This window comes from Echeneis naucrates, chromosome 15 (genome assembly GCF_900963305.1).
Source record: "Echeneis naucrates chromosome 15, fEcheNa1.1, whole genome shotgun sequence".
In the NCBI taxonomy this organism is placed as follows: domain Eukaryota; kingdom Metazoa; phylum Chordata; class Actinopteri; order Carangiformes; family Echeneidae; genus Echeneis; species Echeneis naucrates.
In genome coordinates, this window is record NC_042525.1 from 6,144,855 (window position 1) to 6,170,519 (window position 25,665).

General features: G+C 40.3%; 1 protein-coding gene across 9 annotated transcripts in view; it reads right to left on the reverse strand.

The window, feature by feature from the left end:
* Positions 1–25,665, reverse strand: part of LOC115055880 (neurexin-1a) — a 230,503-nt gene that overhangs the window by 18,137 nt on the left and 186,701 nt on the right. For 5 of the 9 annotated variants that reach the window (XM_029521935.1, XM_029521936.1, XM_029521928.1 and 2 more), the window contains 3 exons: positions 23,172–23,343; positions 16,609–16,698; positions 14,815–15,134 (listed from right to left, as the gene is read on the reverse strand). In XM_029521935.1, the coding sequence (XP_029377795.1) occupies positions 14,815–15,134; positions 16,609–16,698; positions 23,172–23,343 (582 nt within the window). The remainder of the gene's footprint in view (positions 1–14,814; positions 15,135–16,608; positions 16,699–23,171; positions 23,344–25,665) is intronic. The other 4 variants (XM_029521931.1, XM_029521930.1, XM_029521929.1 and 1 more) reach the window with 3 other exon arrangements.

The following is a 25,665-nucleotide window of genomic DNA, read 5'->3' on the forward strand; positions in this document are numbered from 1 at the left end:
TGGAGTGTATTTAAAAAAAAAAAAAAAAAGCTAAATAATGTTTTCTGCTGCACTGTTTCTAATAATCAAGTTTTATTCCAATTCCATATATTTAAATGATTCTATTTTACTACCTACTCTACTAATAGAGGCTTCAGTATCTTAATCATCTTGTATTTAAAATTGATCTGAGGACGTTCAGCAACATAACGTGGAATGTGCATTTCAGATCGTGTTTGCTGAAATGTGAAGGAATTAATTAGTAGTTTTTAACGAATTAAAATTATTTGTAAGTTCAGTTTTTCCACTAATTGATTGTAATCTTTATAATATATTTTATTAAACAGCTTGAACTGTTTTTTGTTTCATTAAACCTGGATCGAGGATAAACCCTTGTTTTGTTTTTGTTTTGGTTTTTAACTATAATTGGCTTGTGTAACTTAGAACAGACAGGACACCTTGAATAATGTCAGTGCAAAGACAGAACAATCTCTGACAGCTACAAGGTCGGTCATATTGTTCTTGGCATGCTCTTTGTAATTCTTTTCTCTCCTTCCACTTCCTCATGATAATCCTGGATAAATCATATCAAGGGTATAGTCAAGACTCCACTTTAAGACAATGCTATGGCTGAAAATGTTATTTATATTTTGTCTGTAATTGGCAACAGCACTCCAAGCCAATGTCCCCGAAAAAAGCAACGGGATCGGTATTCTGTGTATGTTCCTGCTCAGACCGTTCCCATTATTTCTCATGCTGGCACTGATTTTTGCTGATACTGGCCTGCTAGTGTCCGGATCTGACCGGAGTTGTAGTCTGCACAGACTAATTGGGAGGAGTTTGTTGTCCTAAGATTCAGTCTTGCAGCAACACATCATTAGTGTGCCAGCGAGGGAGGGAGGGAGGCGGAGGGACCTCTCAGATAGAAATGGCTCATGGTTAGACCCAGGATAAAGAATGCCTCCCTACACTGAGCTCCACACACCTAACGGCTCTGAGATACAGACCCACGGTCTATAATAACAAAATGGTGGATTGTGCTCTTTATGATCTGAACACACACTTTATTTACCCGTGGCAGCTATCACACTGCAGCAGCAGCTCTTATCAGAACACCCGATGACATCCAAGTATCTAACTTAGCACCCTGGAACTAGGTCGATGTTGATGAATAATTTAGTCCCAGATGCTCAATAGATTCCAACTGAATAATGAAGGCATGTGGGCCTCTAAGACTACGAGTTCAGCTCAGTGTATTGCCAGGCCTTCGCCCACACTCTTTCTACTGCTGGTCTGCAAAGCTGTCAGCGTCATAGACGGGGACAGACTGTACTGCAAGACTGAAAGACAATTGAATTATCACAGCTAAACCGTGCAGTGATGAGTTTGTACATGCGAAATGTGCATTATGCTCCAAACTTATCATGTTCAAAACACCTTGATTCTCCAGGCTTTGTAACAATTAGCAGAAAGACAACAGCTTGCCTGACTGTAGCACGGCGGGCTGAACAATAGGGAACAACCGGCTTCTCCTACTGTATCCAGACTGAAGAGGATGTAGTTGAGATTCAGCATTTCACTGCAAATTAATCAACAAAGCCTCAAAGCATGCAATGCCAAAAAAGCATCAGAAAATATATCAAAAATATATGCAAAAGAGCAATAAACAAGACCAGGTGCATCATTATTTTTCCCGAGATGTAACTGAAATGCTGTAAATGTTTCACCCAGCACAGATGGCTGCTGCACTGTGTTCACATACAAAATATAGTTCTCTTATAGCAGCGGAGTTTTGCTATTTAACCATTCTTTTGTTTGTTTGTTTTTTCTTTTAACAACAGATCAGAAACATCTCACAGATCGACCTCAGTAGGTAGTGGCTTCATTTATAAAAATGGAAGAAGAATCCAACGCGAAATCACTGAAATGTTATCATTTTGGTTACAGCTGAGATAAACATCTATAAAAATTTGTTTTTCTCACACATTTCCATTAGCAATAGTCTATTTTAAAACACAGAAAAGATGCTGCATCCCTCATAAACAAAACAGTTTTCTTTTTTTTTTTTGGACTCTTAACAACTTTAAGAGCAATAACACATGATGCCACAAAACAATTTCCTTTGTTTGGAGCTGAGGCCTTTTAGCGCAGTATTTGGAATATGTGCAGGCTGTTGAGTGTGAACTGCAGGCAGCCATGATTCCTCAGATCACCAGACAATTGTGCAAAAAGCTCAACAGCATTTAATCCTTCTGTTGTGACGGTTTGTGTATGCCATAATGTAAAACTGGCCATGGTGGACAGCTGTTTTCACTTTCTAAGTTATGAGACACTGTCCCTTTTGGGAGCAAGGCTTTGCTTTATTTAAAATGAAGCAGCTGTTGCTGCAACTGGACCTCAGGCAGAGTATCAGAGAGTCATTAAAAAAAGAATTGTCCGAGGCTCTCCATCTCCTCCCCTGGTGCCCACATGTTTCTGTCTTGCCATACATCTTCCTCGAGGCTTAAGTCACTGCACCCCAGACAGTCTAACAAGGAGCTGGGGGGCAGCCTCACACACCTGGTATACCCACGGTGCACAGTGAGGAAACACACACGCTGCGCCAACTGGTAGCAGCATTTGTTTCTAAGTCCGAACCACAGGCTTAATGCAAAAATCAGGACTTAAATGCATTCACTAGGAACGAAGGTTATAGGAAATTCCTTATGTTTGATTATCACTGTTACAGCCCAATAGCTTGGTGGATTCAATCTGTACAGAATCAGTTGTTTGTTAATGTGTATGTCTGCAAAAGAGCATTGGATTCCATTATTACTGAGGTGTGTTAAAGCTGTTGAAGTGGGTTGATGAATTTCTGTTTGTGGTAGTAAAGTCAAGGAAATGACTACAAGAAACATTTAGAGACCAAATAGAAAAAAACAAAAAACAAAGAAGAAAATGACGAGCTTTGGGAACGATTGAGGAGTGACAGGTCAGCTTGGTGACCAGCTAGCTTGGTGCACAGACCCAGAAAAGCTTGAAAGGCTGCATTTGAGCGAATTGTGGCTAAGTAGCTAATAGATGCTAAGTAGCTAATAAAGGACTGTAAAGGTGAACTTCACCAGAAGATGTGGATATGAGGTAATTACACAGCTGCTTGAAAAATGTACACAAACCAGTGCCTTCCTTAAACACGCTCCTGCTCAGGGACCCGAAGGACACAGCTGTGCAAGAACTCCTTTTAATGTGGCTGCTTCAAGGCACCACAGCGCTGCTTTGTGGTTGCTTCCCCCCCCAGGACTTGTGCAACTTATTTTCCGGAGGAGAGTGATCTGCATGGCCTTCATACTGATTCAACATTAGTGTGGCGTATGATACAGCTCAGGCATTGAGGTACTTGGGAGAAGTTGTCTCACTGTGTGGGAGGAAACGCAAAGTCCATTTCCTATTCAGCGCCTGTCGCTATGTCAATCACTGACTCAGAGGGAGCCATGTGTGTCTGGTGCCCGAATTGCTCCCTCACACAACCCAAGACCCAGGACCTTCTGCAAGCCGTATGATAATCTGTTGGTATTTTGATTTCTAATTAACCGTGGTGCTTATTATTTAGTGCTGTGGCCGTATAAATAACGTGCACGCAATATGGACGAGTGCCTGCAGTCACCTCACAGTGCAGAGAGAGTGCACACTGAGCGGCTGCCATGTAGCATACAGCTTCTAGCACATTACACAAGAGAAGGCTGGATGCCTTCTGTTAGGTACATGCTCTAAATGATAAAATCTTAATATGAAATTCATAAGACACTATCTGCCTCCATCTACCTCCTACGCTACCCAAACCCCCCTGTTCTTTCATTTCTTTTCTCTCTTGCCGATGCATAAACACAGCTCCATAGAAGTATATTACATGGTTGACTTTGTCCCCCCCCCTCTTATCCTTGCTTTCACACTTCTCAGATAAATGAAATCTGTCGGCATTGAAGCATTTTCCCCTCTGGATGCCCTGATATTTTCGTTATCTGAAATCGAATCTGGAGCTCTGTGCGCCTCTGTAGCTCGCCTTGGTAGTAATCTGGCCTGAGAGCAGAGAACTGCCCAGGAGGAATATCATATACTGAGGGACGGCTTGGGAGTGAGGGAGGAATAACAGTACCCGGAGAATGGGCTTGTAATCACGACACTCTCTATCAAAATGCGAACATACACGCTCATGTCATTCTGGGGGAAATGGTTCAATGTTTCCATTCAAAGTGGCTGTGTAATTCTTCATTTTCATGTTCCTTTTCCCCTCCAAATCTAAAAATAGATGAAAAATCCAGCCATGCCGCTGTTTGTATTTTTCGAGAGAAGAGAGCGCGGGAGAGGAAAAGATATTGCGGCTCGGGCACAAATCACTGTCTTCCTGACTTTACCTGCATCTTGACATGCAGTCCCAGTCCCTCATCAGGTGACAGGCACAAATTTGTCATCCTAATATAGATGCCATCACTGCTGAGATGAATGTACTCAGGCCTAATTCCCATGTGTAACGTTTGCAAAAACATGACATGAGGAAAGAAGAAGAGCAGCTTTGCCCTACAACAGCAGACCAGGTCGCCTGTAGCGCCCACAGAGCGCCTTCATAATCAGATTCCTGTCCTCCAGGTCCGGATGTGTCATTGACAAAGGTGTTGAGTGTGACCCCATATGCACTAATGAGCAATGCTCTCGTTCAGAGGAGAGTAAACAGACATGGTAGTTAAGCTGCTATCATGAATGGCAAATCATGAGGGAAAAAACATAATACAAAGCCTATACAGGACGCCATCTCAAGTAAAAGTGACTTCTCATCTCCTCTGGGTTGCTTAAAGCTGTATCTTGAGACTAGATCTGCTTCTTATTCATGATACATGTAATTTTTAGTTATTGCTCTGCTTTGATTTGCAATTCAGTTTTAAAGTCACTGAAGAACGGCTGGAGCTTTCCCTTTATTTTATTAAGATATAAGGGAAGAGTTTGAAATTTTTAGAAACACACTGAGAAAACTTTATTGCAGAGAGCTCAAGGAGACAGTCACCACCTGATTGAGTTCTATTCTTATCCCAAGGCCATTTCTCCATTTCTCTCCTTCTCCAGTCCAGTTGTTTGACAGTCTCATACGCTTCATTTGCTGGCGTGCTTTCATTTAATCCCCGAACCTCTTCAAATTTGTTTTTATTTTTATTCTGGTAATGAAATTACTTGGTATTATCTTCCACTCAAGCCCTACTGTTTGCCTTTATAGTGCTTGGCCTGCCTTTGAACATTAGATCAAGATGCCTGGTTTCCTGCAATGAACCAGCCACTCCAGTATGTTTACAGTACGATCATAATCTGAAGCTCTCAGTGGCTGTTGACTCAATTACCACACTGGGTCTCCAGATACAGAAAATTAAATGGATGAAAGCAGATTTACAATCAAGGTCTTTACAAGTTTACAAATGCTCTGAACAGCTAAATGCAGCATTTTTTTTTTTTTTTTTTGCTACAACAGAAAGGATACATTTATTTATCAGAGTATAAAACAAGCACATGATTTCTCTTCTGGTAAAACATTCTTTTCTGTGTGTGTTTGTGAAATTTGACTCTGAGTGCTTGTAACATAAATAAAAGAGCTTTTGGATGCGTAAGCCAGTATGCGCTTGACACATTCTGCCAAAGTTAGATGAAATTACTCTTAAAAATGTGAGAAGAGCTCAGCACAGCTCAATGAGCACTGTTCATAAATGTAATGTATAAACCAGCTGATTGCAGAATCATGCAGGTGTGATCAATGCACTGCAGGACAAACTGCATATCTCGCATTTGATGGTTGGCCCAGGACTTTTTTCTGTTTCTAAAACTCATAACAGCAAACGTCCTCTGGAAGACGACAATATGGTCTATAAAACGTGCTGTAAAGCTGTCAGTGTCAGTAACTCCTCCACGCATAAACCAACACTTTGCAAAACAACAGAGACAACATTCACACCGCGTAGGTTTCATTCTTGTCAACCAAACAGACTTAGCGGGACAATCTGTATCCTCTGTAACGCTTCCAGTGGTGTGAAACCTGCAAAAACAAAGACGCCTCTTTGTTGACCATCCTAATAATAGAAGTATGAAGTAATAGGATGTCGGCTGTAGCACATTTAGAAACCTTTAAACAAGCAAGCAGACAGCAAAACACGCGAGGAAGACAAAGCACCTCTGCGTCTCTCGACGGGATATCATTTGCAGGCCAGCTTCTGCTGTCGACTTTTAAAAAAAAAAAGCAAAGCATGGAAACACACGTCAACGCACATTAGCATGTATGCGTTCACCCCTGCCAAGGTGGACTGGATCAGCCAGTTGCATGTACTCTTGTGTGCAGCCCGATGTTGAAGGGCAGTTTCCATAATGGCCCCTGGTGAGGCTGAGATGATGGATATGGTGTGTCGCTGGGAGTGAACGCCGCGGGCCCGAGGCCACTGCAGGTCTACAGCGTTACCTCCTTTGCCATCTGTCAGCACTGGGTGGGCACAAACCCATGACCGAGCCTGGGGCAACACACACCAGGACCACCCTACAATAACCCATATGTGCCTCACTTTAAGAGCAGGGTTGGGGGGGAGTCAACACAGGAGAGGCTGTCTCCATACCTGTTTCTGCTCTCATCAAATTATCCGCTCAATTTTCCGTTTCCAGGTGAAAATAAACATAAGGAAGTCAGAGAGAGATAGATTGATAGGTACCACTCTTTAGTTTCCCGTGTCTCAGTCGCATGATGGTCAATTTCATATATCTGCATTGCAGAGGAAATTTTACCCCGCGGATGTTTTCTTTCAGTGAATAATTGAAGGCATCACGATCTCACAGGGCACCGACTGAATGTTGCAGTGTGTTTTTGAGTCCACGAGACAGTTCGGCTTAATATCCTAACAACATGACCGAACAGTTGCTGATAATTCCCTCCCCTTGTTAACTTTGGGCATTGTGTGTTCCCTTAGTAACACCTCAGTTTGCTGTGCATGTCCATTTTTATTTGTTTTTTTAAATTGATGAGTGCAGAGAAGTAATAGCAGTGAGGACCCTGGTTTTCATTTTACAGTAAGGTTTGCCTCTAGATGAGTTGAGTGGAGCGGTTCCACTTGGTTGGGAACATGATGGGCAATATTGCTATTAATGCAAATAAGTCTAGAAAGAAGAAATAATAATAAAAAAAACAAACAAACCTGACAATTATCTCAGCAAATCAGTAATTTGTCATTCTAATCAACTCAGTGCAGGAATAATAAAGTGACAAAATTAGCTTTAGTTATAGTCAACATCATCACTCTGACAGTCAGTCCTCAAAAACAAAAATATCAGAAAGTGAAAATAAGAACTTTTCTATCTATATAATTTTAAAGACAGTATTTCACCAGGGAAATGTAAATAAAGAGAAGGACAGAAGTTTGACAAATTCAATCAAAAAAAATAAATAGAAGTGGAAATATGAACCATCTGAGCAGAAACTATATTTCATCACGTCATACATTCCTAACTACAAATTATTTAGCTGATCCTGCATCGTTTCTTGCTTTTCAATCTTGGCCATGATTTTTCCAATGAAAGCTAAAAGCAGTAACAGTCACCTTTAAAACAAAAAAACAAACAAACATACAAACGACCAAACAAATCATCTATCCATCCTGAAATTCAGCAGTGAGAGTGGTGCGCATGTGGCTCGTGATCACATGGCTGACTGTGTTACAAGTACAGATGGGTACAAGTCAGAAAGGCATGAAATGAGCAAACAAAATGGACCTAAGCTCTTCATTCTGCAATAAAAATAAGCCGGGGAGTGCTCGCTATAGAGAATACAGCTCTGGCAAATACAACAGGCTTGCCAGTAAAATACAGTAAAATCTCTGCTAGCTCAAAAGTGTTTTGCTCTTTGAATAATTGGGCGTACGTCTGTCAATAAAAAAAGGATTTTACTGTACTATTGATAGCAGTCTGTTGCTTAGTAACTTGGTAAAACTGAGAGTGCAGCGAAACTGATGACCATTTTAGAACTATAGAGTAACTATATAGTAGAAAATGGCTGATCCCGAAATCTGCAACAGCAAGGAACTGATCTGAGTGGTGTGTTGATTTTTGTTCAAGTCTGAAAAGTTAAGAACTTGGACTAGATGGTATATTCAGGTTAATTGGCGCTTTAGAAAATGGGATATTACATTACTATGTGAAAGTGGGCTAAAAATGATCTGTAGTGACCTGAACAGAAAATTAGCTGCAAAACAGTAATTGCTATACGAATTAATATGAATTATCACAGCTGCAGCTTTTGATGATGGTTTCTAGAATCTGGGTAAGAGAGAGACACGCTCAAGGTCCTATCTATCCTCGAGATCAGAGACCCAAGGTAAGCAAATATAGAGCATCTTGAATCAAATGAGGGCTGAAAGATCCTTAAGCTTATATCCGAGAATCATATCCTGTAGCACAATTAAACAACCTGCGCTAGATGTGTGTAGTTGCCTGAAGAGTGCTTAATACCCAAGATAAGTCTCAGGTCTGGATATTGATGCATGCAGGATTAGTATTAAATCTAGGCTGTGTAGACTCATTGCAGCCTTAGCTTGTAAAACAATAATCCCCTACCAGTATCAGGACAATCACAACAATGCCTTAAGGTAGTACCCGGCACAATAAAGAGACACGGTGCATGGATGATTGCAAAAGGAGAGAAGCTGCAGACTGAGCAGTTATTGGATACTAAGTTCCAGAAGATTTTTCACCACACGATTACTCTGACACTAAGTTTATTATAGCGTGTTTATTATGGAACCGGTGAGGGAGGCCAGGAGTTACTCAAACACTGCACTGAAGGTGTAGCAGTGCAGCATGACAAATCTTCGGTTATCCCTGTGCAGTATAAAGAGGCCAGGTTTCTGCCCCACCGTCTCAGGGACCGAGACAAACACAGCCACGACAAGCCAGTTCAGCTGGAACTGAGACATGTGCTGTGAGTGCAAATGAAATGGCCCACACAATGTGTTCTGAATGTTCCTCACTTCCCCTCAATGGCCATTACAGCAACCTCACCTACTGTATGAGTTACTTCAGAAAAGGTGAAGCCAATTGGCTTTTTGATGGCAATGATGTGTCATAGTGGCCATTCATTCTCACTAGGCACGGGCTATAATCTGCATTTGATTTTTTTTTTTCAACAGAAAAAAAGCTATACAAGAGAAATCATAGATCACAAGGCGGTTATGAAAGGGAAGCGTGAAATGCTAGGTGAGTTCAGCTTGAATACTGTACATAGATTGCACAAACATGACTATTTGGATGTTGGCTCAAATATTATGGGATGGGTTGTTGGGAAGAGCTGATACTTTTATTATCATGAAGTTATCAGATCAGATCCAAATGAATGACATTCCCATCAGTCTTTGATTAAGGCCAATTATCAAAAAGTTAAAACAGGGACAATAAAATGAAAAAGTAAGCATACTAGCATAGCACATAGCTCAATGTGCTTTATACTCTTTTAATGAGAACCATTAACTCACACCACAGGTTCATTTTATGAATGGCTTATTTAAATTTAACCAAATGGCAAGTCAGTAAGTGATCAGTTATGCCTTTTACTAACTGTACTATTTTGCTGCTCTACATTTCTACTTAACTGTGTTTCTGCCTTGCAGTATTATGCCCTTGATGTCGAAGCCAGCAGCCAGCTTTGGGGGATATTCCCGCAGAAAACGCTGGCAGTGGATGGCAGCTTCAGACTATGGCCACTCGAGAGATTTATACACTGTATGTGTGCTGGCCGGGGTTGATAATACAGAGCAATACAGGTGAGGATCCATCACTGTCAAGCTCCTCAATGGCTCTTTTCGATAGCACACCTTCGAGTTGTTTCCCCCCCCGAGCTGGGAGGGTTACAGCTAAATACAGCCCCATCGCTTATCCTTGAGCGAGTTTGATTAAACATCATCTCATATTAAATTCTCGCTCTGTGCGGCTTGGCATTTTCCTCCATCTTGTCTAGGAGATCGCTACTATACACAAAACACTACAATCATAGCCCACAACTGTAAAATGACGCAGTTGTTCAGCTTCTACGATTATTCCTCCCCTAAAATTAACTGACGAAAACATCTTTTTGGAGACAAATTAATGAGACAGAGAAAACACTTTAAATGCCAGAACGCTGTCACCTTAGTGCAGCTGCTGGACCTGCATGGGTTGGCATCTTGAGCTCCACATTGATCTCAGCAAATACTCGACTGTACATCTCAGATTTCTCTCCAATTTGCAGAAAGTTTACCGCACAATGAATGCAGCACTCAGTTGAGTCCGCCGTAAATAAATGACGGTGAGGTAGGAATAGTCCACATTATGGATGGAAATGAGGAGCACCTCTTGTGTGAGTGTGTGTGTATGTTTACGGTAGCCGCTGCATTGTTTGTGAATACACACAGAAGTGCATTATGGTGTAATTGGATGTGGCCCAGCACCACCACAGGGGAGAAAACACTTCATTAAGACACGACAGCCAGGCGTGTACAGTAAGCTTCCTCTCCCACGTAGGGCAGCGAGCAGACAACCACTACAGGGGATATTTGACATGTAGGAGCCAAGTGCAGATTCCTTTTTGTCAGGGAACCTTCGGATATGATCCAAATGAAGGTATGATCAAGGCTAAATCTCACCTTTAGTTACTATCTCTGGATTTGAGTGGGTTGTGAGCCCTGAATCAAATCAACCCAATTATCCCTGAAGCACATGGAATTTTAATCATTATTCAAATAATTCTGACGCATCAGATTTTTTTTTTTTTCCCCACCCATGGTGCCATTTTCTCCCTGATTAGGCAAGTGTGCTCCAAGATCATAATATTCATGCTAATAAAGAATGAGTGGACACCCGGTGCATTCACAGGAATGACATTAATGTAATGTTACCCATAAGCCAAGGCCCAGTATTCAATAACAATGTAACCCCATCTGAGCATTTAGAGAACTTTTTGATGGCGCACCAGAGAAGGCAGTGTCCTCTTAGACCTTTCAACATTATTGCACTAATGATTGTTATCAGTGTTGTTATCCCTTTTGGGGGACTAAGTCAGCCATTTCAAAAAGACACGCTCTAAATCTGTACGTTCACTGCCACATGGGGAGTTTTTGCTATTTGTTTGTTGTTTTCAATTTATTTCAATTTCTTTTTTTCTGAAAAAAAAAAAAAAAAATAAATTTAAGGTTGCACAGATAGATGTATCAAGGCAAATGTTTCTTTGTGTGATGATGAGATTGCATAAAATCACATGAGACTGTTTTAGTCACAGAAGCTAGCAAAGATGGATCATAGAAACAAAAATTCTTTGTTCTGCTCTTGACCTAAAAAAAAAAAGAGAGATGAGGCAGACATGGGGGTCTTTTCCTGGCTTGGTGCTGCGCTGCTTTTGTGGAGCAATGCTTAATTTTGAGTGTTCCTATCACATGGGGAAGGATTGCAACAAATATTCCTAATTACACGCGGCCCACATATCTTATTTCTCTTGAAACTAAAGATGCTCTAACTGCTCTTTCACTCTTACAGTTAGGAATGATAATAACAGCAACAGGCACTTTCAACGAGTGACTTTAACCAAACTTAAATATTTATGTGTGTTGGGTTAGCACCAAAGTGCCTCAGCCATCAAATCTCATTTTTAGACATGGCTATAAAAGGTCTCAAATACATTGTCCTTATTATTTTAGACCCAAGTGCCTTCCTCAACAGCCCGATATACATTTTCCACAGCACCACTTTCAATTTAATCGTTAGAGGCCAATACAGCCGTCGGAAGTGTTGGCCATTCCATTTCCACTGGGGCCAGCCACAGTAAAAATGCACATGTGCCTGTAATGTAAGGCTCTTAGGTTATAAAACCATTCAGTGAATTGCATTCAGCATCAGCAGGGGGATGGAGCAGCTGGACAATGTATAAAATGCTGACTGTTTGAGAGAGAGGACGCTGAACGAACTGTCGCTTTTTAAGGAGTCCAGACATGATGTCTTTCTAAGTGTCGTGTCCTGAGATGGTAATGCCGCACCACGGGAGCTCGCCGTGGGAAGGTCGTCTCGTCGAATCAGACCGAACACATTGACATCTCCCAGTGCCCACGTTTTTTTTTTTGCATGCCTCATTCATCTCTCCACCTACATCAACAGAGCAACTTTCTAATCCCATGACCTTTTTTTTCTCTCCTGTATGAATACATTAGATAACCTAAACCAACACAGTTAGCCTTGACTACTCTTTTCGCTCTAAGCCTTTATGTGCTAGATGAGCTTGCACCATAACGTGACAGTATGACACCTGTGTCTACATGTATTTTGCCAGATAAATTAAATCATTAACCTGAGGCCCTGTTGTATCCTATCAAAAAAAAGATGCACAAGCAGACCTTGAATTCCCCATAAAGCCCATCGATTTAACCGCTTACATAAAAAAAGCTGTACACATGATTAACCTTCTCTAAGGTAAAAAAGTATTGATGAAACAATCCAAACAGAGTATAATTGGCATAAACACATAATGTCAGACATCCAAACATCAGATCCCATCCATGACCCAAAAGAGTTGCTCTTGCTCTCCTGCTCTATAGATGCTCTTGCCCCTCCCGTAATGCGCTGCGTTTTTAAATTGTCATGGTCATTTATATCACTTTATTTCTCTCCAGATGAAAAGGCCTGAAAAAGACGGGCATCCATCTTGTCAAGCCTGTTCCTTTCTGCCAATCTCTTGGTTCCTTCTTGGCAATTTATAACACTGCATGGAGCTGGGATATAATTATACAATTTATATTGTCTGATATTTCGCCTGCATTACACGCTCCTGCAACGGTTCAGGAACCGTGCTGAGGCTGAGAGAAAACCATTCCCCTGGATCAATATTTATGATTGTATTATTTGTCAGCATCTGCAGAGTCTCACACAAGCTGTTATGACGGTCCCAGGTCAGTAAGAAAGGGAAAGGGTAATACGGGGTCCTTTACTGCGGCCGAAGTGAAATCTGCGTTTCTGCATTTCACATCAGTTGTAGGTTGAACAGCTGTTTAAACTTAATGAAAACCCCCAACGGGCAGCACATAGTGGTTAGTGCTGTTGCCCCACAACAAGACGGTTGTGGGTTCGATTCCCGGGCCTGGTATGCGGTATGGTATGTTCTGGTATGTTCTCCAGGTACTCTGGTTTTCTCCCACTGTCCAAAAACATGCTAACATGCTAACAACTAAGTCTGGCCTGAAGAGATTCGTCACCATTCAAAGTTCAAGGCTTTTTAATTTCATTATAGATGAAGCCAACTATAGGTCTTAATGTCAAAGTAAACATTTCACTGGGGTTAGAGTACATTCGTTTAAGTCACTGCTAGACAATCAAACCACTCCACTTGAATGGTGCTTATGCTTCTTCTAAAACCTGAGTCCTACCAATTATTGCCAACATGAAGCTGAGAAAACGGAAAAAAGTTGCACAGTCTTCCAGAGAGGAATTAAAATCAAATAATTTTGATTGTGTGTATATTATTCAATAAGAAGTTAAACCCACACCCTCCTGGAGATGCTATAATCTTCCTTCACCCAATCCGATTAATCCAAAAAGAATTAAATCCAAAATGATTTTAAACTAAATTTGTAAAAGCTGATTAAGTCCTGATTAAAGGGTCATTTTAGTCAACGACTACGCTTAATTTAAGCTGCTGCATGTGCTTTCCCTGCTACTTACTTAAAGCATACCTAGCGTACCTGTTTTCAGTTATATCTCCCTCACTTCCTATCAGGGCTTTCTTGAGGATTTCATCTAATGTGAAATGCTCCTCATTTGTGAACCAGAGAGGAGCTAAGGCTCCATAACAAAACGGTTTTCACTCGTCAATGAGCTCAATTTTGGAGTGTTTGCACAGTCTGAAAACGACCTGTGGGCCAAGGATCTTCAATTATTCATTTGAACCAACAGCACATGAAGATTCTGCGTAGTTAAATTAGTACTTTTTGTTGTAATTAAAAAATAATAATAAAAATGAGTCAATACCATCTTCTTTTGAGCGCACAAAGTTCTTTACAGTATGTTTGTTTCCAGCTTCTTCCCAGAACAAAGTCACCCAAATTCCAGAAAATGTAAATTAGCCTCAACACTAAATTAACCTCTATAACTCAGAACACTGGCAATTGAATCCTTGCGTGGACAATGTGTGTAAAATATACTAATCAATCCAAATCTAAAGACTTAATGGCATCATAATTAGCTGTCATACAGATTACTTTTGATTGAAAATCCACAGCTGCAGCTCGACTGGAAATGCCGTCTATTCGGGGCAAAGAGTGCACCAGAATGGTCTGATTACCATTTCATTTGATGGGACACCCATTTTGTACTGCTTTTGTTCAGCCACACATTGTGACGTCTAAGAAGTAATATGCTCCTGCAGATGCTGCACTGCTCATGCAGGACAGATAAAGATGATGGAGGACCTCTATATGATGGTTATCACTCCACCACACACACACACACACACACACAAACCACACCGTGCCACATCTGATTGCACGGGGAGACATGCTCAACAGCGCGCCTGTGCTGCAGCTCCCAAAGGTGGAACAATGGACTTATTTTCCTTTGGTTTTTAGGTCACAGGATTCAAGGAGAAGAAAGACCTGACACAGTAAAGTAAGACATATATTTCCCATATAGGAGTGTAATGGTGAAATGCATTATGCTAATCACTGACGTGCTTAACTTCCTGCTACGCAGTGTATCAATTTCAGAAGGGATCAAGCAGGAACAACGATGATACGATTGAAAGTCGCTTGCACCGGGTTTATTTAAAGGCAGTCTCACCTGTTGAGGCTCTCGCGGTGTAGTCTGCTTGACTCGCCTGCTGGACGCCGTGGTGGTGGTGATCTCCATTATGGACGTGGACGTCTCTGAGCGGTTGGCTGTGGTGCTCGACTGCGGTGTGATCGAGGAGGGAGACTCCCCCACGAGCCGCACGCTGCCTTGGATCTTTATGTTGGGATCTCCCTCCGCGGCCATGTTGAAAACCTTCAAACCATTATAGTAGAGGCCCGAGAGCTGGCCCTGAAAGGATCGACTCCGTTCTCGCTCCGAGCCCCCGATCTGTATAGTGGTTTGGCTGTTGAAGATTGTAAGCTGCCGTCCTGTGGGAAAACAACGTTACATATATACAAGAATGTTGAACTGTGGACTCAGCCACTTTTACTGAACAGGAACAAAAAACTAAACAAAAGCACAAAAAAAAAGACACAAAGGCAGATTATTTGCCCAGTGGTTAATGAGACCAATAAATTACAGGTTGGAGAGGCAAACCCTAGTAATTTATTGCGATTATAATGATGAGATGCCTACAAAAAGGAAAGAAAAAAAAAAAAACAAAACATTAAATAAAAACACAGGGTTTGTTAAAAAAAAAAAATAAATAAAAAAAAAATCAATGCATTGCTTAAGTGACAGTCTAATCTAAAACAGCAAGAAAAAAAATATTAATCAGAAAGTAGTGATGTTATGGAAATGCAATAGATTTGACTACACATCAAAAGATAACATAATCTTGAAAGTGATATAAATGGGCAATTTGTTTGCAGGAAATTGCCTGGCAAATAAGATAGATATATAAATCATCTGTCTAATAAAGCAAAAAGCATATATTTCATTATGCTTTGCTTATGTTATCTTGATTTTTTTTTTCCTTTCGGATTTTTACGATTAAAAAAACTGGAAACGCAGCAAGCATGAAATAATAATAATAAAAAAAATAATAATAAAGCTTATAAAATGACTGCAGGCAGTGAGACTGGACTTTTTTGTGTGCAGTCTCACAGGAAGCAGGACACACTTCAGGAAATGTGTAACTGTTCATCCATTTAGCAAAAGCAAACAAGAAAAACATAAATTTAGAACGGTTAAGGTTGGGCACATGGAAAAAAAATGATGACAGAAAACAGAAACAAACAAACATAAAAATGATAGGGCTCATTTCACATTTTAAGTGAAAAATATGAATTAGTTATCGAACTATAAAAAACAAAGCATGCACTCAATTTGTTTTATATTACAGTTCCTTGATCTAATGCCCTATACATATTTACAATGTCTGTTAAAGGGACTCAAAATTGTGATGCCAATTCATATTGCAGTCTATTTATCATTTCTACCAGTTTAATGAGAATAGATCAAATGGCACTAAGTGCTGTACTGCACAGTATAAACACTGTATATGTTTCAAAAGTGTTTCAAAAAACACTCAACAACTGATGAATCACTAAACTGGAACTTTTAAATTAATCTTTTAGATATTTACAGCAAAAATACTACAGTAATTTATAGACATTTTAACAATGCTGATATTACTTCAGTAAGTGGATTAAATTCATATTTACAGTCCCTTTAACCTTAGGTTGACAATAAACACGTATTAAAACAGCTGACATCTATCAAATAAATGCATTATTATGAAAAGTATGACACACTACAAACTAAATTTAACTGTTCAAATCATTTTGTTTTTAAAGTTTAACTGAACATTTATTTTTTTAGGTTTATTATTTACAAAATAGTGCTACAACTTGGTTATGATCAAATTATTTTATCTGAAATTTTAATCAATGATTTTACCTTTGTCGAGTAGCCATTCGTCAACTACTCGACCAAGTCGGTATGGGATTCGCTGTCTAGCAATCGCCAGGCGTTCGTTATCATTGTTGCCTTTAAAGTTTAAAGAGACATTTCATTGGTTACAATCTGTAAGGTCAAAGGTTAAATGTCCATACTTAAAGCTGGAGCTATACAACTGCACAGGGTTTTTCTATTTAAAATGTTTTGAATATTTAAAAAAACAATATTTACGAAAACAATTATTTGACCATACTCCACTCATTTTAATTTATTTTAGCCAACAAATTAGGCCTATGTTAATTGAAAATAAGTGAACTACCACGCATCATGTTTCATCTACGTTAATAGAACTACGTTATAAACCAACCCAAATCACAACTTTATACATTCTCAGTACAAAATCGTCACCCAAATATTTCCATCCACTTTGTCTGGACCCTCTGTAGCTTTTTAACTGGCTTTTAAACTAGTTATATACATTTTCAAAAAGAACATCATTTAAATTTATTGTTGAATCAACCTTTTGTGGTTTAAAGGATAAGACAATTTAACTTTAACATATTACAAATTCCAACCCCATTTATAAAGAGCCTAATTGGCATGACCGAATAGGCTAATGGCAACACAACAGTTAGACCAGTATACATTCAGAGCATCTAGTCAGAAAACACTGTCAGAATACATTTGCTGTAGAAAATTGAATCAAGCAGCTTTGACAAAAGTTACTAGTCATAAAGGAGGAAGAGTCGTGAGTTTGATTTTCTCAACCCGCGCAATGTTTGATGTGAGGGTCTATGAAAAGGTAGTTCTTGACAAGATTCCAGAGGATAACCAAATGTGGGTCAGGAGAGAGAAAGAGTAGCTTCAGAAAAAACCTCCACTCCAGTATTGGAGGGGCAGTTTGGCATTAATGAGGGCAAACTCTGCATCACCCCTTTGTCGAGGCCAATAACCTCTCCGGAACAGAGGACTTTCAGCAAAGTAGCGCTGTGTCTGAGTGCTTCTCCCCCCCGGTATTGTCTGCTGAAATTGATTTCAGTCCAATCCTTTCTTCCGGCAGATTGACAATGTTTGTCCCATCAAGTATATTAATTCACTTCTGGTAGATAAAAGATCAGGTAGCTAACAACGATTCAGCGGAGAATAGGCTCCAACAGGAAAGGATCTTGCCGACATGGAGGAGAGGAGGTAACCTTGTAATAGATGCACAGTTGCTCTGATGAAAGGTCTTGGAGGTAAAAAGACGCATAAAAAGACATTTTTTAATCGCATCAGCTTGAATTACTGTAGAGGATCAGCTACACAGAAAGGGGGGTTTAAGGCTTGTCTGTACAGCTCATGGAATTTGGCTGCAGTCGATTGTGCCAACTTGGAGCACAAAGGCTTGTGAAAGCGATTTAGTGAAACATTTCTCCCCCAACAGTGATGCAGAGAGATACATTCTGCATTACAACAAAAGCCACACAGTGTGTATCATTTGATGTGAATCTCCAAATGTTCTTAAGTAAGCCACACTTCTGAAATAATGTCCAGTCATTAAAATTGAAACAGCAGCCTGAGGAAACTGAATTAGCTGCAATGGACATGGATCGAGTTTATTTTTCAGGTTTCTATTCGTTTTCCTTCCCCAGTTACACAATAAAGCATACTCATATGTATGTGTTATTGATGATGTACAGACACTAAAGAACAAGGCTGCCGGTGTTCTGCATATTTAAAACTGGCAAAATATATACATTTAAAAAAAAGAAAACTTCTTCTTCGGCCCCCTTTGACTATACAAAAATGTTATTTTTAACAGTGGGTCATAACTACTTTCATTTAAGATAAGATAGATCAAATAAAACGTATTAGTTCCTCAGCGGGAATTTTTATTTTTTTTATTTTTAGGATATGCAAAATAATTTCCCACAAAAACTAGTATCTTAAAATTACATTAACCGAAACTGGAGCAAACAGCGCACTTGGACCTATTTTCAGCTGTGGATTAATACACTCATGGTCCTCTGGAGAGGTTTTAAAGGCAGCATGGTGCAGGTGTGATTGAAAATGAACTCAAAGAGCGCACGTTCTGTATATTGAAAGAATGTGAGTCAGTGTAACAGAGTGGCTCATTTATCTGTTTTCCACAACAATGGACACAGAAGCACAGAGGAATCAGCCAGATCAGGCTTTGGTTACACGGACAATACCTGCGGTAGGATCAGTCACTTGTTGGGTTGGGTCCTTTCATGTGATGTGTTGACAATAAGAAAAATACATAACATCACAAAGACTAAGACTGTGGTTGGACAGTGTTGTAACTAAAAAATGACTGGGCAACATATTTCATTTATGCGGCAGTTAGAAAATCCAGTAAGCTGCATACAAAACGGACTGGCCTCTAGGTGCTTTTTGGCTTATGTAATGTCCGAATACGGCCTGATGATGAACACACGCTGTGTGTTCCCCGTGAAGGGCCAACTGGAGCTCTGCACCACCCAATTAGCCTCAGAGCTGTGCACGATAGAAAGAATTACGCACAAACAAATGGCTAAGCAAAACACGCAAGTGCACAGGCAGTTGAACTTGGACATATTCTGAAAGTGTTAAATTAATGAGTGAATGGCGCTGAGTGCCGTAGTCATGGACCCTTCTTGGGCTTTGTTAATTCCTGTCACCTCTATTTGACAGTCATGGAGTGTTACTTATGTCGCCATCTGAGGAGAGGTCAGAATCAAACTGGGCTCGGGAGAACAGTTAGCTTAGGAGGACATTTATGACTGGAGAAGAGCGAGAGCCTTTTCATGTAAATACATAATTAGTGTTATTAATTACATGTGCTATGCTTGCTTGCTTGGTTCTTTGACACTCACAGTATATAGACACGCTACAAGACGTGCAATATATGCACGTCTTGTATTTCTCTGTTGAAATGACAACTTTTGTGTTCTCCCAATATTTTTGTAGCAAGAACACCAATTTGTGGAAGAAGAGGACAAGAAAACTGAAAAGGAGGCTTCGGAGTGTCAGGCAGGTAGATGCACACAAATACAGTGTGCACACGCACGCACACACACACACACACACACACACACACTTATCTTCACACGCATCGTACCATTGTGCCAAAATCCTCCACTGGTGTGCTCCATTTTCAAAGCTAGTAGCTCTTTATCTGTTCAAGTCTGCACCTTGTGGCAGAGTCGGTCTATGGTTACACTGAGATTAATTAAGTGTGGATATAATCAAGGTCTGATCACGTATTGATCGCAACTGTGGGACATTGGAGTGTTAAACAATGCTATCCCCCGGGCTTCGATGCAGCAGCAGAGCCCATTCATCCTGCCTGTAAGCGGAGACTGTGACTGCTGCCGAGTAGTGATTTGGTTTGGTATGGGACAGCCTGGCTTATCTGCTCTGCCAGACAGCAGCGATTCAGCTGAGCCATCCCAGCCGACTCGCTTTGCCCTCACTCATTTGTTTTCTTCCCTTTTCATTTATTATTTATTTATTTATTTATTTATTTAGTTTTTGTTAATAAAGTGGTCAGATAAGGTGGGGGCTTTATCTAATTACAAGTCCTAGTACACTCACCGCATTAAATGAACAAATATGCAAATGCTTTCTCTGTTCATGAATTAAAAAGGAGGAACATACACAAATCTCACTATCATTTTTATTATTCTGCCCCCCCTCCCCCCGACTCTGGCTGTGGCAGTCCTCTCACCATTTTTATAATAATGATTGCTTGTGCAACGGGCTGAAGAGGCTCATGGAAAAAACAGAGCAGAAACCAGAGGAAGCAGGATGGAGCTTTGATGGATAAAGCTAACCCTTCTTGTATCCAACAAATCAGACTGAACACCACAAGGTGGGAAAACAGGACAGAGGGGGCAGGTTTGGACAGATAAAGGGGGGGAAAAAGGACAGAAAAAGAGAGAAGTGAGAGCTGAGGGGAGTGGAGTGAGAGACAGAGAGCTCCGTAAGTGCACCATGCTCTGATAACGGCACAAGAATAAGGCCAGAGACCTCTCCATTATCTTTGTGTGCGGCGCATGTTCATTGGGTGCTCTGATAGGATACTGCACTGTACCCTGCGGGCCTGGCAGCACCATTGTAATGGTATTACTTCCATGGCCAAGACTCAGGAGAAGGGGATGATTTTTTTTTTTTTTTTTTGTCAGTGCCCAGCCTTTTGTCAGTGCCCAGCCTTTTGTGTGCGCTGCAGAATGAAAGCAGGGTGAGAATAAAGCATAGAGGACTACAACTACAACAAGTAGAAGGCTAGTTATGGGTCTGCTTGTGCGTTCTGCATTTTAGATTCTAATAACCGCACTAAAGACTTTTAATGGCCCATAAGTATGCAGTACGAGACTTTTTAATGAGATTACGAGGGCAGCAGTATAGGCCCTAGTGAAGCAATTATTTCCTTGCTTTGAGAATGATTGCTCCCTCCCATATAATCTCCTCCTCTCTGTCTTCCTCACTCTCGAGCCATCATTTTTATCTTTGCTGTCTACTCTTATTATAATCACTGTTGATCTGTGAGCGGCCTAAGAGTGGCTGAGGGCTGCCGTTATGAGTGCATTAGAGGCATACATGGATACTAATCAAACTACAGGCGAGCTGAGAGAATAATGGCTTTATGTGCAGGGGTGGGTAGGGGAGGAGCCGCCAAGTGATTGTGATTGGATATAATTAGTTCGCAACATGCCTAATAAGGCAGCCGGACTTAGCTTTGTCACTGATGCATGATTGGTGGGGATGAGGTTGGTCACATTTTCCATGTGCCACTTCATAAGCATATATTCTGATTTGTCTGCTTTGCAGTTTCTGACCACTAAAAAGTGAAATTCTAGTAAAGAAATAAATAAATAAAAATAAAAAATTCACTGACAGCACCAGCACATCTGTATGTATCATAGGTGTTCTAGGGACTGAGGGGTATTTGTTGCTTGAAGATTGAGATGCTAGCATCCAGGCATTTAACCCGGCTGTGCATTCTGCCATGTCCACCACACGTCAAAAGCCATTAGCTTCCCTTTTCCACCTGAGGCAAGCAACGAGGAATGAGTCCCACTCATAAAACCCTCTTTCATTTGGATGAATGCACTGGTCACAGCTAAAAAGGTCAGCAAACATTATGCAGAAATGGGGAAGGAGAGGATGAAGACAGGTTGGATTTGTCTTCCGTTTGTCACATTGCCAAATCATTTTGTGCACGTTTGCCAGTGTAACAAATGTTTTTGATTTGGAGTGGAGGCTTTTAATCTCATGGACTTGTTCCTGCAGTCGTTTTGCTGTTTTCGCTTTGAACCCGACACATTCTCCTTCCTTTAATCTTTCGTAACTTTTGTCAAAGCCTTTCAAGCAGTCAAAAAAAAAAAAAAAAGTTAACAATTTCAACCAAACAGAAACAGTGGCATTTAAATTCTCTATGAGAGCCATCAAACTACAGTACTAACAACTTGACGTTCCACAGAAACATATCAGTGCTGCTGAGTTCTTTTCCATTGGCAACTAAAGATTTCTTCATATTTTCCTCGGCAAATAACAAAACAGAGTTTGCATTTTCCCATGAATGAAGCTCAGCTTCCACAGACAAACTTATCAGCTGCAAATGCACATGCTTGTACACGTGTTTGGGTCATATAAGGATGTAGTTATTGAATATATTGTGTTTTTACAATCACTAAATACTCATTATACACTCAGTAATTAGTGAATTCATCTTATAAGCTTTTGTAATGTGTGCTTTGGAAAATAGCTACACAAATTAAATTAATAGTGCTGACACTAAAGGCAAAAAAAAAAAAAAAAAAAAAAAAATAATAATAATAATACACCCTATTATTGTTGTTGCCTAGGAGTTACTGCTGTGCACCCTATGGAAATGATAAATATAAAACTGAGGTGGTGTTGTTAAACATGATGCTATATCCTCAAATCTAATGCTATATATTATATATGAGTGTCTGCAATGTAATTCTGATTAAAGAGCAGATTAATTCAGGCTTTTATTTTGTTTGACTGTGTTATAACAGGTTTGTCTGGCTGCCTGCCTGTCTGCCAGTCTTAATTCAATCTACTGTATTGGCATAGAAATAAATACCCGACTGGCACACAATTACTTGCCACAATAAAAGTGGTAATTTGTCTGTAAATAGCCTATTGATTCGACTAACTGTGAACATACACTGTGGGTGGATTACTAATGTATATAGGGAATATATCCCAGGTGTAGACAGGGTGGGTGGTTGCTCTTTAATACACTTGCTATTTCCAAACCTGACACTTGTTAAATGCGTCCTATTTGCATGCACACCGGTTGTTTAAAAGCACTGATTAATGTAAAGTCACGGCAAATACTGGAATTGTGGGAAAAAAAAAACTCAACACCACTGGTATTATTCTCAACGACTTCTGGAAACAGGAACATGAGAAGCAATTAGAGCACATGCTAAGTCAACATAAAGACATCCTGGCAGATAAGGCTTTAATAGTCGGCTTGATAATCTCTTTGTCATTTTATGGCCTTTAAGAAGCAGCAGAGGTAATTAAAGACAGGGTGGGTGACTCACCTGTGGGGTAGCGCTCAATGACTGGCAGGTCATCCACCTGCAGAGTGGCATTACCGCCACTCCTCGTAAACTTCACTATATGGTACTTTCCGTCATTTACAAACTTTGATGTCTCCTCAATGTTAATGTCATCCGTTCCGACATTAAATACAACAGCAATGTTTCCTTTTTCCTGGAAAGACAAGAGCAGAGAAAAGGAAAAGCTTTTTAGAGGCAATGGACATTTGTGTTTGGTGCTGAGAGACTTTGCAAAAATTACTGTTTATTCTGCAGCTTAGTAGGAAGAAAACAACACATCACTGGAGAATTAAGCAAAAAGAATACATGATTTATTATATTCTATTCTATTCAAACATAAACAACATTTGTAGATATTCCCTGCAGGGAACATGACCACCTTTCCCACCCTGATAATTTTTCTACAGTCCCTAAACACGCTTACTTCCTTTATAAGGTTACTCAAGTGAGGAGCTGAGTGGCACATCTAGCTTAGAGGCATTGTGTAGCTTTAATATTTATTTCAGTTTACAGTAAAAGAACATAGCATTGATGATATAATGGATAAAAACAGGATTGAAATATACAAACTTAGACATTTACTTTGCATCCAGTTTAATGAAAGAAACTATATGGCTGCTGCATTTTGGCCCGGAGCCCATTATAAACCTAAAAGGATCTTCCCATCATAAGGGAAGCTCCAGGACAGTTGGCACTGACATCCTCCACATCCTAAACTTACTGTAATAAGTTCTTCTGCTTTTATAAAAAAAACAAGTTTTCCATCAAAAAAATCACCAGATTGGTCTGTTTTTATTTCAATAAAGACCAAATAGGATCATTTTTCTCCATATAGTTTTGCTGTCCCATGATATTTACATCTATCACCCCCTAGAGGAACACTTATTGTAGAATACTTTCTCCCCAAGCAATATTTCTTATTTCAACTACTATTTTCATGTCCATAGGCCGTGCACTTGTCTCTAATTAAACACTTTTATCTGCTAAGCCGCCTGACCGACTGGGTTGACCAAGAGGCAGATGACTGTATGGATGAATACTGTACTAAATATGCTGTTGCCAGTGTCTGTTGGCCCCGCCCCTCGCCCAATGTCAGCTGGCATTTACCCCCCGGAAAATGGATAAGCAGTACAAGATAGATGAATGAATGAATGAATTGTTCTTGCTGCTCTTTAACATGACATTTCCTCTGGAAATATCCGTGCTCCTCTCATAAACTTAAGCACAATTGGAGTAAATGCAAATTCACAAAATCTGTCCTTTACTGTTTTTACAGCACCAGTCACATAATTTATGTAGTTAATGATGAAATGTATCCCACAAGCTCAAGCGTTATGAGAAGCAGAATCAGAAATAGTTTATTAATCCCACAGGGAAAATCTGTAGCTGCCATGGCCGTCTGTATGTTTCTGCTGTCTGGTCTTTTAAAGGGTAATAAACAGATTCTCTTTGGTTCAGCCATTCACACACTGCAGTGCCGCCCAGAGAATATGAGGAGTTTGTGTCAGACTGAAACTTTCGGCGTGGACTGACGTCATTAGTATAAACATAAACATGGAGACATAAAGAGCTCTCACAGGAAATTTGAAACCGGCTTAGCCTCGCTCTCCTTACACCCACATGCGATGCATATCTACAGTAATAAGCTTCTTTTAACAGTACATGATCGCAGTTCTTGAATGGTACTGCTTAATCCAGCTATAATGAGTGGGCATGTTGGTGCAGCTTTTGCATCTCTCTCTCTCTCATCCTCACACTCTCTCTCTTTCTTTCTTTACTTATGAGCTGCAGTGAAAGGAGCATCTGGTTAGAGGCTCAACCTCCTGTAGCAGCGCAGCAGTCTGCATGTCATTATCCAGTCAGCACAGCAAACAGTACATTGCATCTCCATCTCTCTCTGCTTCTCTCGCTTTCTCTCACATATGTACAAACATACTCATTTTCAAGTCCCCCCCCCCCCCACCACCACCACACAGGCAAAGACAGAGAGAGAAAGAGAGGGAGAGAAAGCCAAAATGCAGAATGAGTTGAGCCTGTTTCAAGAGCCAGAAGCTAAAGTGCAATTAAAACCATTTGTAATGTGTCACACCATGTTACCAAAACTAGGACAATTGTATGCTTTGTAATGCAGTTTCAACAGATTATATAAGATGATGCATTAAAGCAACAGCACTAACACAATTCACCTACTGCCTGAGGCACAAACACTCATCAACAAAAAAGCAGAAAAGTGGACGGCTACAGCGAGTGTCAGGTTTACAGATCCGAACGGCTTTAAGGTTGATCTGTAGATGCTGCTGTAGTAAAACCTTGCGTTGATTGTGTGCTGGCCATCTTTAAACCCCTCAGCAAGAGTCGCAGAGGCAGCAGACAAAATGAACATTTACCAACGTCAGTCCGCAGTTCAAATACCTGAATATTAAGTCAACTTAACATGATATACAGTGAACTTTCTTTCAAGGACTAACACACGCCA